Raw genomic sequence first — 16,121 nt, 5'->3', positions numbered from 1 at the left:
ATGCTGTCTGCTGTCTTTGGTTTCGGGGGAATGACAGATCCTGGCAGACAATTTAGAGGGTATCTCGTGGGCGGAATACCCGACCAAATCGCTTCCACTAGATACTTTTCATTTAGTTTTGCAGCTGCCGCTTCTCCCCCCCTCCCCCGCCCTTTCCCAGTGATCTCTCCGGGCAGCCATTTTCCTATTTGTTTTGCCCCGCCCCCGCCCCCAATCACCAATCACCAATCACCCGTACGATGCCTTGCCTGCTGTGGGGCTCTGTATTCTGTGCGCCTTTCTATACATTTGTTCGATGGGACGCAGGGCGGCTGATGAATCAGGGCTTCAGGAAGCGCCCCACGAAGTAGACGGTTCTGTTGTTGCGGATCGCAAAGACGAACGGGCGGTTGGCCATGAAGAGCTTGCGATCGGGGTTCTGCACGAAGGCCGCTGCTCGGGCGGCTGCAAAGGAGATCAGAGAGGGCATTAGGAAGGGACAAGGGGGACTCCAGCCAGGACTTACGCGTGTCTGGATCCGTCTCACAGCCGGACTCGTTCACCTGCAGGTAGAGCTTCTGCCTGGCCTCGGAGATCAGCTGGGGCGACTTCTTGGCGAAGAGGCCACTGAGATCCGCCTGGCCGGGGCTGAAGATCCGGGATATGCCCATCTGCAAGAGGTCAAAGGGTGAAAAGGCTGGGACACAAGAGTCCTGGTCTAGTAGGGGGCTGGGGTCACCTTCTGCATGGGCACCTTCAGGTCGATGTCGCACTCGATCTTGAACTGGGGCATCACCACGTCCACCTCGTGCAGCAGGCCCTTGGTGGCCACCTCGTTCAGGTCGAGCAGCGCCAGCTTCTGCTCGAGCTCGGGCAGTCCGTCCACCGCGTGGGGCACGACCAGCATCATGCTGATGTCCGAGTCCTCGAAGGGCAGGTGCAGGATGGAGGCCTTGAGCTTCTTGGAGTCCGCGAAGCGGAACTCCCCGACCTGCCGCATCATCAGCAGCTCCATGCGCTGGGCGGGGTTGATCCAGAAGTCGCCGGCGCCCGTGCGGTCCATGGAGAAGCGCTTCGCCCACTTGGCCCGGAAGTAGATGGAGTTCACGAGCAGCACGCTCGACTCCGGGCTGAAGGAGGCCGGCGTGAGCAGGTTGCGGACCGTGTAGAAGGTCTGCAGCTCCAGCCACCTGTTCACCTGCCGCGTGGACGCGTCGGCGTCCGAGTAGTTCAGGGCGTCCGCCTGGGCGTTGAAGAACTCCACGGCCTTGAGGTTGAAGTCCGGCCGCAGCGGCAGGTCGCTGCTCACGTACAGCCGGGTGATCAGCCGCAGGGCGGCGCCCCGCTCCGAGCAGGTGCACTCCCTGCTCCAGAACTCCGCGTGCTGCTTGGCGATGTCCTTCTTCCCGGCCGCCCCCAGCATCAGGGTCGAGCGCAGCTCGTTGGCGCTCTTCCCCCCGGCCCCCATGAAGACCAGCGTCAGGGCGCTTCGGGCAGCGGCCGGCGAGACCACCATGTTGCCCCTCGGCGAGTCCTCGTTCAGGGCCCGGAACAGGTTGCGGGCGAACACAATCGGACCCGCACTCAGCGAAGGCGCCGTCGTACCCGCGGCCGCCATCGGGATCAGGCAGAGCAGCAGCACTGGCAGTGGAAAATTTTACAATATCGAAACAGATCTCGAAACAGATCTCGAAACGGAGTAGTTTTGGTTACCTATTTCGCCTGGCATGTTGGGGTCTGGAGCTCTCAGTGGAACCGACTTGGATCGCCGCTCTCCGATTACTGATCGGCGCATGGATGGAACAATGGATGGAACAATGGATGGAACAATGGAGGGCCTCCGATGAGATCATCTATCGCGAGTCGCACTCAAACCGGTTCCATTGCGCCGCCAATTAATCAAATGCCCTGTTGTTGTGCCTCCCCCCCTTGGGAGCCCTCGCAGAGTCGAAGCCCTGTGCAGCTTGAGGAACCTACAAGCTGTCTTGTTTCTCCCGATCCACTGCCACTGCCACTGCCACTGCCAAGGCCAAGCTCTGCTCCCGACTGCTCTTCTCAATCTGCGGCTAAAAGTGATCCAAGCTCTGAGCTCTTTCTGTTTTTGATGACATGGAAAATGCTTTTTGTATGGCTTTTGTGTCTGCCATTATTTTTATGCGCTTACACAGAGAGAAAAAACGTACCGAGAGTCAAATATTTACCATTCGATTGCGGAGAGAGTGGAAATATTTCCATTGAATATAATTCAATTTCCATAATTCCCAGAATTCCCATAAAAATTAAATATATTTTCTAAAAATTAAAAAAAAATGTATTATATATATTTCAAGTGTTTTATATTTTTTTTATTTTTTCTCAAGTGTCTTATATTTTTTAATATTTTTGTTCCTCTAAAAATTCCATTAAATTAAATTTTGTCTTTTAAATTGCCACTTTTCTCTCAGTGTATGTGTGGACTTTTATTTGTTGCATTGTTTTTTTGTTGTTTAGTTTTGTTTGTATTTCTGGCTTGCATCGCTGCCAATTTTTGTCTCGACTGGCAAATATTTTCGCAGCTCTCGAAATGGCCAAAAGGGGGTGGTGGGTGGTGGTGGCTGGTGGTGGGTGGTGGTGGTTGGTGGCTGGTGGTGGGGCATGCCCGGTATTTGCATGCCACGACAGTAAGTCAATAACATCAGTGTATTGGCAGCTGCCTCGGCGGTTCACCATCTCTCTAGCGTTTCTCTGCCTCCCTCTCAGGGGCTTATGTGGTGCAGGGGGGGGGGCCCCGTCTTTTGTGTATTCGATGGAGTGGGTGCTTAAATGCTGTCTCCACATTCCTCCGGCCCGCCTTCTCTGTTTCTCCCGCAGACTGCAGAGACTGCAGTCGGGCATCGCTTTGCGCAAATTTCGCGCTTGATTTGCCTGCTTATGCGCCTGAAGCGTTTCCTATTTATACGAGTATTTCAATTTCAGTTTCGATTCGTTCACCTTTTCACGTCACAAGGCTCCTGTGTCTACGGCTTTGTGTGCGTGTGCGTGTGCGTGTGGCACTCATGACTGGCGCAAATGAACAAATTTCACGTATGATTGAGCCATTAAAGTGCCGTTCGGCGACTCGATTCGAGTGCATCTAACCACACCCAGAGCACCCGCTCCTCCCAGAGCACTCCTCCCTCCCCCCTCCTCCCTTTTTGATTGATTTATACATTCTAATATCCTTGATCGTCCTACGAGAACTAGAAACTTTGACCGTAATGCAATTATAATTGAATTCTTTTGTAGCCGAGGAAAGCGGCTTATATTTCGTATTGCAGAAGTGCAAATTCAGTGGGGGATCATCGCTGGCAAATCGCGCACTAATTGCATTTTCATGGAGTACTCGAAGCGCCTCGAGGCATGCAGCACACACTTACAGGGCGGCAGGGCGGCAGGGGGGCGGTGGGGCGGCTTAGAGCTGGCCCAACAAATGGAAACAATTCAATGCCGAATTGCCGTGCAGATGCCACCAAATGAGAGGCACGGGGCCTCGACGGCAGGAGCCCACTCGATTTTCTCCCTCTTGTGCCAGGCTCCAGGCTCCAGGCTATCATTTTCGATTGTGGAAACTTTCCGCATGCTGTTGCGGTTGCCGCGCATCGAGAAGTACTCAGCCAACTAGTTTGCGGTTCACTTGGAGGAGACCCCTTCACAGCTGCCACGCCCACAACCACCACACCCACCACAAGCACCACACCACCCACCCACAGTCTTGCCATTGAAGCCACTCTATCCGCAAAAGATACAGCATTTCACTACAATATTGAGCAGCGACGGCCGTGGATTCTTGGGCCGAGAATTAACCTCCTCCCCCCAGGCGATATGGTAATGGGCTGGCCAGGTGGACAAATCAATACGGGACTGTCCAGGGCGGTCCGAGAGGTGGCTGCAACTGAAACTGGGTGTCTCGGCTTCTATTTGCTGCCACATCCGCCCCTCGCCCTTCGCCCATCGCCCCGCTCTCTTGTCACTCTCTGATTGACTTTGTAGCCTTGTCCGTTTGATTTGTGGTACATTTTGCAGTTGAAATCAAACAGCAGACAGCAAACACACAGCAAGAGGCAAGAGGCAAGTGGCAAGTGGCAAGGCTGTGAGCAGTAAACTGTGAACGACTATCGATTGGATGGGGCTGGGGCTGGGCAAATGTGTTGCAACACGTTGTCACGCATACGCACCGTTGCACCAGCCCCAGCTCCAGAGCCCATATCGAGCTCCATAATTAATTGTTTTGCCACACTTGTGCTGCAATTGAACTGCAGCACAGCACAGCACAGCACTGCACGACACGACACGTACACACACCTATTTATTTATTAATTAAACCATTCCATTGTTCAATCAAACTTCTGGGAAATGCGGGGATGCCTCAGCCGGCTGGCTGCCTTATGCCACTGTGGCAAGTATTCCAACTAACTCCCTGGGCTGTCGTCGGGGGCATTCATCATTTAATTAGTTGCACAGCTTGTACAGGGAATTGTCTGATTTGCGGTGAATGATTTCTCTAGATTAGACGCAACAGTTTGGGCCCTTCCGGCGGGCCCTTCGCCCGGAGAAGCCACGCACTTGTCCGCTCCGAAGCCCAATTGATTTTCCGATTTTCTCCTGGCTCTGTCCTTGCGTCTACCTCCGACTTTTGTTTGTCTGTTTGTCTGTTGATTTTCGGTGTATATTTTTTGTCTCTCGATTTCGGAATTTCAGTTACTTTGTTGCCTCTACAGTTTCCGCCCCGTACTCTTTTTTTCCATTTTTTCTCCATTGTTGGGACAGAAATTGTTTGTATTTGTTTAGGCTTATGGCCAAGACGATAAAAACGTCTCGAGCGCCGACAAATGGCCGGAGAAAGCAGGCGGATGACGGCCGACTTTAGAGCCATCGAAGAGGGGATGCTCTTTGGCATAATCCAAGCTGGACTCGAGACCTGGGACCTGCGGCAGACCCCTGAAGAGAAGGAGAATGCAGTTTCTCGAGGGACATTGATACAGCGCGATGTTGCTGTGCCCCATTAAGGGGAAATCAGCGTGCAGCTGTGAAATTAAAACCTTCTCCGGCAGAAATCGAGCTGCCAGCAGCAGTAAACGGCTGTTAACAGGGCCCTCCGTGCCGGGAGCTCGCTGGCCGGAAGAGTATCCGAAACAACGTGGCGGAAGACAATAAAAATACAATTTCATGTCTATGACAGGGACTTACGGCCCGTACAAGTAGGTAACCATTGAGATATGGCTTTGTGGACACTGCCACATGGGACAGGAGGCCCCACATGCGGCACCGGGGTGCGGGGGGCGGGGGCCCCCACGGCAGATGCCGAGTTTTGTGCACCAGACACTGGAGAGCCTCTCCAGTCGGTTCTATAGACATTGGCTAAATTTAAACAGCAAAAACACACACACAGACACAGATAGTGGAGGATGGTGCGGAGAGGGGGTGGAAAGGGGGGGTGAAGTGAAGAGCTACATTTCCTGTGCCTTTCTTCGATTTGATTTTTCATTTCCGCTGCAAATGGTGACAAAGTTGGAAATCTCTCAAAGGTGGAGGGAGATCTGTTGCCATGGAGACGGAGAGGGGGACGGAGAGAGGGAGAGGGGTAGTGGGGCAGGGGGAAGAGGAGCAGAGGGGGATTGGGCAGCAGAGAGGAAGCCTGTGCTTGACTATTTTTGTGTGCTGTGTTGATTTCTCGTGAAATATCAATACAATCCAAGGACCCTGGCAAACACAGCCCCTCACATCCTGGTCCCCGGTCCACTTGAGATTACCAAGCGACAGCGGCGTGTCCTTGGGGCCCGGGGCCCGGGGCCCACAGAGGGGGAAATTTAAACAAAGCCAAAACTGAATTTGGCACCTCGGCTGGCATCTGCGGTGACCGTTCATAAAATTTGGCTTCCACCGACCAAAGACCAGTAACCGCAACCGAACCCGGACACGGACACGGACACAGGCACGGACAGGGGGTGGGCAGAGGGCATGGCAAAGAGTGGAGAGTGGAGTGGAGAGGCACCTACGAAACACACTCTTCTGTCAACAGTGTCAATGGCAATCATTAACACAAATCAATGGGATTAACAATATTTGGGTGCGTCGCCCCCACGTTGAAGGAGGGAAGGGGGGAAGGGGGGGGGGAAGAGAGTGGGGAGGTGCAGGGTAAGAGGCGGACGAGAGCAGCGCCAAATGCCAACAGAGCTGCAACCGCAGACGTTGGTCCTGCACCCACACACACACACACAGACACACACACGGACACACCCAAAGGACAAATACGAATCCACATGACAGGCGCAGGACTTAATCCGAAAATAGTGCATGGCGAGAGTGAGAGGGAGAGAAGAATCAGAGAATGGAATGACGAAAAATGGTCGGCACTTAATTTCCTCTATTCTGCCACCTCTCCCCCCCTCCCCCCATCCACCCATCCCCCAAAAACCTCTCTGAATGATTTAAGATGTCCTGCCCCCTGCTTTAAGGAGGGGCTGGGGGGGGAGGGGCTGCGGCCGGACAATATGCGACACTGACAGGCGCCGACAACAAGGGGAGCCACCGATGCGGTGCCACACAGCCGCCGCAGCGACAAGGCGACCCTAAGCATGTCTCTCTGTCCCTCTCTGTCCCTCTCCCCCCCTCTGCCGCTCTCTGTTCAATAACTATTGGCTGCCGACCACGTCCTGTGCAGCTGTTGCTCAACGTCTTGGCCGACGATTGACTTTAAGGTCCTTGTGGCAGGACGTCGAGAATTATCAGTGAACATTTTGGAATCAAATTAATTTCCACAGAAAGAGCTACGGAATGTAGCTCCCCGAAGAATCCCGAAGAAAGGCTTCCAAAGGCTTCTATGTGGCTTCCCGAAAATGTCTCAAAACCGTGCTCATTGAGTGCCTGGATGGATGCTGGGTCTATGCTGCCAATTAGTGTCCTCGCCAGCGGGAAATGGAGAACAGACCGGACGGAAAAAGAGTGCAGGGGGACGGCCACCTGCGGACCTGCAGTCGGGCCAAGTTTTTTTTGACGGGTGGCCCTCACCTTTGTTGGCCACGCACGAATGCCTCACTTAATTTTGTCGCCCCAGAAGGGGGCCGGGGGCGGGGGGCCCTTCCGCCTCCCTGCTTTCCTGCTTTCCAGCTTTCCTGTGCATAATTCTCTGTCAATGGCAAACATGTGCCAAACTTTTGCCCCGAAATTTGTTAACTGTCAAAATTTTGCTGTCGTTGAGTGAGCGAGTGTGTGCGAGTGTGTGTGTGTGTGTACACGCAAATCAGGTGAATGCCACAGATCTCCCCCCAAGGCCCCCCCCCCCCCCCCCCTCGTGCGCTCCCAGGTGTCGGCATGCTTTTAACTTCTCAACTGTAAACTGTAAACTGTTTATGTGTGCTTAGAGTGGGGGGGTGGGGGGCGGGGGATTTTTGCTGGCAAAGTTTGTGGCATGCCACAGCGCCGGCCCTGCATGTGTGATCCGTTCGGTGGCCATTAAAATAAGTTTTGATCGTCATGGCGACTGCAATGCCAACATTGGCGCGTAATTAGAAGGCAGCTTCCTCGTTGCCCCCCCTGTTGCCCCCCTGTTGCCCCCCTGTTGCCCCCTGCCGCATGTGCTACCTAATTGATTTGTCCCGAAAGAAATTGAGAGGGAGATGCCCGTCCGAATGGCGAGGCACGTGCTCGGAGCAGGACTTCATTAGTGTCCTGCCGGACGTGGGGAGTTTTTGCTTTGTTCCGTTGATTTATTCATTAGACTCTGACTTCTGTCCACTCCAGCGTGTCCAGGGCGTATGAGCCCTGCTTGAATAATTTAAAGAATGCTCCACCCGAGCCCCACAAATCCCCTGCACATCGCTGCAGTCCCTTCTTTCAGTCCTGCGGACTGCGACGCCGGGGCGGAAGCTGCTGGGATGCAAATCCGGAAATGTGGTTAACTGTAAATGCTGGACGCGACACCCGGAGAGGGAGGTTGCAACTGAACGGAAGTGTCGTTTGGCCTGACGTTAGACAAGCTCCAGACAGACTCCAGCCTCCACCTGTTCCTCCGCCCCCCTCCTGCCGAGTGGGCTTGAAGTGGTTGTTGTCAACCGGTTAATGGCCGGTCCATTGTGGCCGGGCCCGAGAGGGAGCTGCAAGATTTCGCGCTTTCAGCCAAACCGCCGCCACTTGCGGCCAACACGGCGCATACTTAACGCCCCATTGCGAGTGCCAGTGGCCGTTTTCGTGTTTACTTAATTGTTGCTGATGATCCCGAGCAGACACAGCCCCCGGGGGGCGGTCTCCGATGGCGCCAAGCAGCGATTATCCTGGAAATGCTCGAAATCAAAGGAGAAAATATCGGTGGAAAGCCGCAATCAAGATGGATTCGGAAAACTGTGGCGGAACAAGTGCCAGTAGTCGTACAGGTCCCTTAATAAATAATTTAGAGGACATTTGTGGCGCTAATTAACCAGAAAAAGGACTGCCAGAAGTGGAGTCTTGGCCCGAAAGGAGGTTACGATAAAGTTGAACTTCGTTTGGGCAACTTTTAAGCGGCTTGCGCCAACTTGTTTGCTGTTTATTTTGCATCGTGGATCGCCGTCGAGGAGTGCGAGGAGTGCGCGGCGGAGGCGCATCCCCGCCAGGAGTCCGAGTCCCGGTCCCAGTCCCAGTCCCAGTCCCTGTCCCGGCCGGAGAGCGTGTCAATGTAAAGTGACTCCATAATTAAGCAAGCAATAAAAACGAGACGAGCAAAAAGCGAAGAAAAACGGGCACAAAAAGTGTGCTGGCAAAAAGTTATGAATCTCATAAAACTTTCGCCATGGGGCGGAAATGATTGCGAGACGGGCTTGCCGGGGCGGTCTAGGGGGGCGGGGAGGGGGCCCTGACAGGGGGAGTGGCTCGGATGTCACCGCTAATGAGCCTGCCCTGGCCTGGCCTGCCTGGCCATGCAGATACTTATTTCATTTCTGTTTTTGCTGCAATTTCTGCTGGTTAATAATTTTGATGGCCGCCAATTATGCAGGGGCCATGCAGCAAGGGGCGTGGCAGGAATAACATACGAGCATGCGATGAGAGCAGGCCCCTAAAGCCCCCCCAAAGCCCCCAAAGAATCTGCACTGCCGAGGCAGAAATCGAGGCTGGGCGAAAGCAAACGAAACTTTCCATCACGTAGCATTTAATTTCCCAAAGAGAATTTGTGGATACGCCCCCCTCTCCCAGCACCAGCGCCAGCTCCACGCCCTCCCCCCTCCCCTATTTGTGCCATAAAATTTAAAAATTGATGAGTATTCTCCGAGTCTGTGCGGCACGGACCCCCCCCCCCCCTCGTTGTTGTTTTTGGCCCGATTTTGGTTTCGGTTTTCTCTGATTTGTGTGGCGCCTGGGACAGGGTGTGAATGGCAGCAGCTGCAGGGGTGAGTGCACTCACACATTCATTCATTCATTCATTCGCTCGCGCGTCAACAATGGCCCCTGGAAGGACTGTTTAATTCCCGAATTCTTTGGCATTGCAGATCGAGTGACTGTCGATTATTTTCTATGGAAAAACATTAGCGAAAAGCCTCAAATCGCTGCCGCATTATGCATGAATATTTGTTGCACGTTTTGTGGCATTCACTTGACCATTCGGGCTCCATTCAGGGCCTTCCATGGCTCGAACGGACGGATGTTTTCCACCGAAATGAATATGTTTGAACGAGGCTTGAGTGCGGCCAGCCGGGGCATGGGTGAGTGAGTCGCTGAGTGTTGCAGTTGCAGTTGCAAGCTGCAATTCGGGGCTCACTAACAAGCAGCAAAAGTTTTGGAAGCCAACCCATGCCTCACTGCCTTCCTCAGTCCCTGCTCTCCCTCTCCCTCCTCCCTCCTCCATCTCCATCCTCCTTTCCTGTCTCGCTTTTCCGCTAAACTCCAGCGAAAATTGCAACTTTTGTGTCAAGCGCTGAAATTACAGCACAAAGAATGACGCAAAGGCAACAAAGCAGAAGAGGCAGCAGCAGCAGTTAGCCAGGAGGGCGCGGAGAGGGGGGGCAGGGGCAGGGGGCAGAGAGGAATGCTGGAGCTTAGTCCGGCTTTAAGAGCTGTCATCCCGTGCTGCTGTCTGCGTGGCAGCGTTTGAAATTACACCCAAAAGGACAATTAAGCATGAAGTATTTATGTGCCGACGCTTCTGCAGCTGGAGCAGTGGCAGGGGCAGGGGCAGGGGCAGGGGCAGTGCCTGTGGCAGGGGCAGTGGCAACAAGCAGCAAGCGGCGATGCGTTGTTGTCGTCTGAGCGGCCCGAGAAATAATTTCATTATGCTTGCAACTTAATGCCAACTTACACTTTTACAGCCTGCCCCCTCCTGCCCCTCCTGCCCCCTCCGCCCCCTCCTGGCAGCATCTTTTTCATTACAGCTCTGGCCGCATGACTTTGCTTTTAGTTTTCACAGCCCTTTTCGGAGCAACAGGAGCAGCAGCGGCGACGGAGCTGGACAAGACGCTTGCCACTTGCCACTGGCCACGGCAGGGCTCTCTCTCTCTCTCTCTCTCGCTCTCTCGCTCTCTTCTCTCTTTATTATGCGAGCTCAGCACTAAATTTTATTGTCAGTTCATGTCCTCCTGAATTATGTAGCGCGGCAACAGCAGTGGCATGGGCGGGGGCGGGGGCAGGGGCAGTGGCAGGGGCAACATTATCATTGTAATGCATTTTGCCTCGCTCTCTGACTGGACTTTTATGCATTCGCGAGCACTCAACAAGGCGGCTCCGCGGCGAGCTGGAAGCCCTATTAAAATCCATCAAATGAAGGGGGTTGGGGGGTTGGGGCTGGGGCTGGGGGGCACCAGGCCATGCCTTAATTAACATTTGTCACTCCGGTTACAAAGCAGATTTGCCAGGCACTGATTTCGCACACAGAGACGCGTAAATTGAATTGTGCATTGACCTGATTCGGAGCGTCAGGAATGGCGGGGGGATGGCCTGGGCTGGGGGATGGTGGAGGGGATGGGGCCTGCCCACAAATTCAAGCATATTTAGTAAACAATTTTAATTAAATGCCAAACCGCCGAGCAGAAAACAAAAACTATGCACATTAATTTGCGGCATTTTGCAGGGACTTCCTGGAGGACTTGGCCCGCCCCCGCCCCCCGCCTCCAATAACCAACCACTTGGCGGCAAGAACTTTTAATTCAATCCGCCCCAAGAAGCAGCCCCCCCCCCCCCCACCGCAGCTTGGGCCACTCGAAGCAATGGCTGCGGCGGCCTCTTGTACATGCAATTTAATTTGACAAATTTGCTGAAAATAGTTTCAAACCGAACACAAAACCAAGTTTTCTCCGCTGTGGCAGACAGTCCGGGGCCCTGCCTCCCCTGGGGGGGGGGGAGCTCATTAAATTTTCCCTCTTCTTCGCCTCGTTTTCCGTGCGGCCAGCGGCGGGAGGGGGGAGGGGGGGTCTGCGCCCCCGCCGAAAAGCAATCAAAAGTCAATGGCCAACACTTAAAACGTCGATGCGGGCGCAACATTTTTTGCAGTTGATTTATTTATTACATTGATGGGCAGCCACCGCCCGCCCACTCCCTGGGGAGCGCCTGCATTCGGGGCCTGGGCCGAAAGTCTTTAAGGCCACCTTGTGGGGGTGCCTCCAGGGCTCCAGGGCTCCGCTTGCGTTTGCTGGTCACGATTCGCACGAATTTTTTATATTAGGCTTTCGTTTATGTGAAAATTATGTGCAACATACGAGAGCCCTGCCGCAGGGCGTGGCGGGGAGGGGCAAGTGCAACATTTCAAGTGACAAACCTGGCCGTGTGGCCGGAGGCGGAGAGATGGAGACGGAGACGGAGCCAGCGTCCACGTACTCGAGCTCTCAATAACAGGCAGGACCGGGGACAGGGGGGGGGCCCAGGACGGGCAACACGAACGGGTGAGAAATCCAGGCACGTAATTTTAAATGGCTTTTACTGGCGGCAGTCGACTTAAACTTTCGCGCGGGCCCCAACATTAGCCGACGGGGAGTGGCAGTGCCGGTGGCAGCGACAGTCTGTCGGAGGTCCTGGGTCCTGGGTCCACGGCGGAAGCGATGTCGATGAGAGTGTTAAATGCAACTGCCACACACACACACACACACACAGACAGCTGCCGTAACTGCCACATGATGCCCACATGCCACGCCCCCAGCAGGCCCAGAGCAATGCGGCAACTTGAATGGCTATGGCTATGGCAATGGCAATGGCCACGTCACTAACCGCAATGTTAACGGCCATATTAATGGCTGCCTTTTTTGTAGCTCCATCGAGGGGGACGAGGACGGGGAGGGGGACGTGGCAGGGGCCGGGGTTTCCAGCTGCTTGACTTTGATTGCATGCCTCATCAGAGCTGCCGCGTGATTTCCTCTTCCTGGCTAAGCTCTGGCCATAATTAAATGTTTTGGAGCGGCCCACGCGGCGTATGAGTGATGTGAATGGAGTGGCAAGCGATAGCCGGAGTGGAAGAAGGAGCTCTAGAGGAAAATGGTCGCCTGTTTAAGGAGAACTAAGCTCGACTCTTGGCCCAACATATCTCAGGGCCTCGACTACCCCCCGACCCTCCCGACCCCCACACATGGCCGTAATCAAGCATTCAAATGCCAGGGTGCCGGGTGCCGGGTGCCGGGTGCCAGGCTGCCAGGCTGCTGGCCACAATTCAACATTCAATTCACCTTGAGCGAACTTTTGGCCCGCCGCGCCGTCGAGTGCATCATTTGTTATGGCCCAGACGTGGCCAGACAAGACAATGCCACTGCCAGCACTGCCTGCCAGCAGCATCGGTGATCAGCGGCAAGCACCTAACCAGGGCTACGTGACGCGTCACCAGTGGCACGACGCCACAGTGCCACAGGCGGGGCTCCACGGCTGCATGCAAAGTGGATGCCTATGAATTATGAATCGAAATCGGCATCGCTTTCGGAATCGGAATCGGAATCTGCATCCGAGAAGGAGTTGCATTTGTCTGGGCGAACCGAAGGCCGCAGCTGCCATCCAAGGGGGCACGATAGAGTGGAGGGCAGAGGCAGAGGCAGAGGCAGGGGCCAGCGCACTATAATTTGTGGCAATGATAGCTTCGGGCGTGTTTTATTCCCGGCAGCCGGCTTTTTGGGTTCGTTGTTCCTTGGCTCGTCTGTGCAACATATGCTCATCAAAAAGAAGTTAATTTCTGTGTTCGCTCTGCCCCCGAGTGTGCCCCCCGAGTGTGCCCCAGTGTGTGCCCCACTGTGTGTGTCCTGTGCGCTTGTGTTTGTCTTGTGTCGACTGACATTAAGCTGCTTGTTTGCACAACATCTCAAAGGACAACGGCAACGGCAAGCCAACAATCAGCCAGGATCCCAGCCAGCCAGCCAGCCAGCCAGCCAGCCAAGTCTTGTCCGTGCTGCCTCTCTTTCTATAGAGTGTGTGGGGTGGGGGTGGGGGTAATCCCAGTGCAACTTGAGCCAAAGATGGGACGGAAGACGGAAGACGGAAAACAGAAGACAGAAGCTGCCGTTGGAGTTTGTCTCCTTCGCTCCTTCTCCTCCACTTCTGGCAATATCCTTTTTTTGCTGTTTGCTGTTGTTTCTGTCTTTGTTTCGTTCTGTGCGACGTTGCGACGTTGGTTGCATTGCTTTCATTATATGTTGCATGTATCCTTGAGGGAAGTTAATTAAATTTACTGACCATGCTATTAAGCAAACAGAGCTGCTGTTTGCAGACATGCCCCAGCCCCAGCCCCAGCCCCATGCCTGCCCCTTCCTCGGACACATCCCTGTGTGCAACAGGGATAATACTCAATTAAGCATAAAGCATTTTGGTTCGCATGTGTTTAAGTGTCACGAGCAAATACGCTGCCACGCTGCCACACTGCCACGCTGCCACGCCGCCTCCATATGGACCCGTGGCAGGCGTCTCATCTGCGGCCAGTCTCGCCGTGCCACTGGCCGGGCCGGGATTAATCGAATAAGCAACAGCCACCGGAGCCCTGGACGCAAGTCGAAGCGGATTTAATTACGTGGCCGGCGTTTTCCGTTGAATCGAATTTACTGCATCGACGGCAGTGCATAAAAATGCAATTAGCATTATGACAACAGTCCGAGGACGAGTGCCAGGACGAGTGCCAGGACGAGCCTCGGGATAGGCCAGAGCCGGAATCGGAACCAGGTCAAGAGACTGACTGATTCGCGGCGCCCACTTAACGCCCGAGCACCGATACACTTACGACTCCCCGGTGATTTGTTTGCCAGGCGGAGGCCTCTTCTGGGTGCTCCCTGCCGAGTGCCAGCATAGAAGGAGGAGCAGCGGCCGTGCTACGATGGTTACGGCTAGGGCTGCTGCATTTGGTGGCCATCCAAGGGCAGGCACAGTTCTTTGATGCCCCACGATTGTAGGCATTATTAAAGGGTCTAGTCAAAGGCCTCTCTGGGAGAGGGAAGAGCCCTCCAGTGCTCCCCAGCCCTGTAGTGGTACTCCCCTCCCCCTCCCTGTCGATGCCTGGGGATCGTTCCGATTCAATCCGTTCGGTGGCCGCTCGTTGCGCCTGGCTGGAATCCAGTTAAATGCAATCAGCTGCCTGTCCCCGCCGCCCCCCACCCGCTGCTGCCTGGGGAAACTTCTCACATTCTGATTTTTTCTTAGCACTTTAAACTTTCGGGCCAAGAGCGTGCACAGTGCCGGTACTCGCACTCGCACTCGCACTCGTACTCCGTATTTATTTGTGTTTTGTGTGTTTTATCTATGCTTCGTTACACACCAGCACACACACACACACACACACACACACACAGGCAGCCCTTTTCCCTTTGGATGTTTACGGAATTGCAGTGTTTTAGCCAGAGGGGTGGCGGGAGGGGGATGGGGATGGGGGGTCTTTCGCTCAGCGAAAACGAAGAAAACTCCGGCTCTGCTTACGAGCAGAATTGGCCATTTGTGCAATTGCTCTGCCTGAGTGAACTTGCCTATTTTGGCATGACGGCAGGACGGCGGGACGGCAGGACGGCGGGACGGCGGGACGGCAGGACGAGGCCAGCGAGGACACAAAGGGTATCCCCCCAAGACCATTACAGCTGCACACTTGTGCTGTGCTGTGCTGTGCTGTGCTGTGCGCTTCCACGCTATCATCTCGCCCACCAGGACTCCCCCCCCCCCCGCTCTTTGGCGAAAAGTTAACTCCGGAAGGGGTGCGGGGGGGGATACCGAATGGGAATGGGAATGCCAACTGACGCTGACTGCTGTTTATTTAAATGTATTCGCACAGACTCACACACACACACACACGCAGATCCCCACCTGCCCCACCTGCCACACCTGCCGCACTCCTTGGGCAGCTGCTGCCACTGCCGCCTGCCCCTGCCGCCTGCCCCTGCCGGGGGCCTCCTGCTACCATGAATTATTTAGTTTGCATTGCGCTCGAGTGAAAGTTACTTGAAAATTTAATTTCAAGCTTCTTTTTTTTTTTGGCCCTCTCTATTCTGCACTCGAAAAGGACCAAATGCAGTTTTTTCGGTAAATAAATACAGGTCGGGCACAGGTCAAATGGGATCAAAAGTGCAGCCCTCTCTCTCTGGCAAATTTATTTAGCAAATCAATGGACAGCCATGAGGACATGCCATGTCTCCGTCGACAAGTTCTTCTTTTAAGAACAGGAAGCACACACACACACCGCAAGGGACAGGGAGGGATAATTTGGAAGCAGAGGCAGGGCCGGAACTTGCATTCAGGAGCAGGTAATCCAATTGCCAGGGGCCTGTAGGGTGGACCCTGTAGGCCCCAAGTCAGGCGGCGACTCAACCATTTTGCCCCGAGAATCGGAGTCGGAAAGAGAGAAGCTTCAGAGTTTTTGTGTGCCGAAATCCCTACCCGATTGAGCCGGGCATCAGTAATGGCCAGGACAAGGAATTACGCCAGACCGATAATTGGTCGAGGGGCGGGCTCGAAGGTCTGCAGCGGGGAGGGTGGAGGGGGCAGCATCTACTAAGCCAAATGAGACTGAAAACTGAGCCAAAGAAAGGGCCACAGTGCTTCTCAATTGTCTAGCTACATGTGGGGTCGGGTGTGGGGCTGGATTGGAGCTGGGCTTGGGGTGTGGATTGAATGCCCGTCTCCGTGCCACTTGCCACCGAGGAATGCCTCCTTTTGTGTATTAAAATTCAATTTTCAAGCGGCGTATGAAAGCCTCTGGCCCACCGGCTGTGCACCGACTC

General features: G+C 54.4%; 1 protein-coding gene and 1 long non-coding RNA gene across 2 annotated transcripts; both read right to left on the bottom strand.

Annotated features, from left to right (window-relative positions):
* Positions 1-231: 231 nt before the first annotated feature.
* Spn47C (Serpin 47C) lies at positions 232-1,821 on the bottom strand. Its single transcript, XM_001361981.4, has 4 exons — positions 1,693-1,821; positions 719-1,620; positions 506-650; positions 232-444 (listed from the first exon to the last, which is right to left on the bottom strand). The coding sequence occupies exons 1-4, from the start codon at positions 1,772-1,774 to the stop codon at positions 320-322; spliced, it is 1,254 nt and encodes a 417-aa protein (XP_001362018.3). The 5' UTR covers positions 1,775-1,821; the 3' UTR covers positions 232-319.
* A 2,469-nt stretch (positions 1,822-4,290) lies between these two features.
* LOC117183633 (uncharacterized) lies at positions 4,291-7,197 on the bottom strand. Its single transcript, XR_004468760.1, has 2 exons — positions 7,006-7,197; positions 4,291-4,646 (listed from the first exon to the last, which is right to left on the bottom strand). It is a non-coding gene; the product is annotated as an uncharacterized lncRNA (long non-coding RNA).
* Between the last annotated feature and the right edge of the window lie 8,924 nt (positions 7,198-16,121).

The sequence above is a fragment of the Drosophila pseudoobscura genome, chromosome 3 (assembly GCF_009870125.1).
Source record: "Drosophila pseudoobscura strain MV-25-SWS-2005 chromosome 3, UCI_Dpse_MV25, whole genome shotgun sequence".
Taxonomy (NCBI): domain Eukaryota; kingdom Metazoa; phylum Arthropoda; class Insecta; order Diptera; family Drosophilidae; genus Drosophila; species Drosophila pseudoobscura.
The sequence above is the reverse complement of the archived record's forward strand: the minus strand, read 5'-3'. Positions and strand labels throughout refer to the sequence as shown.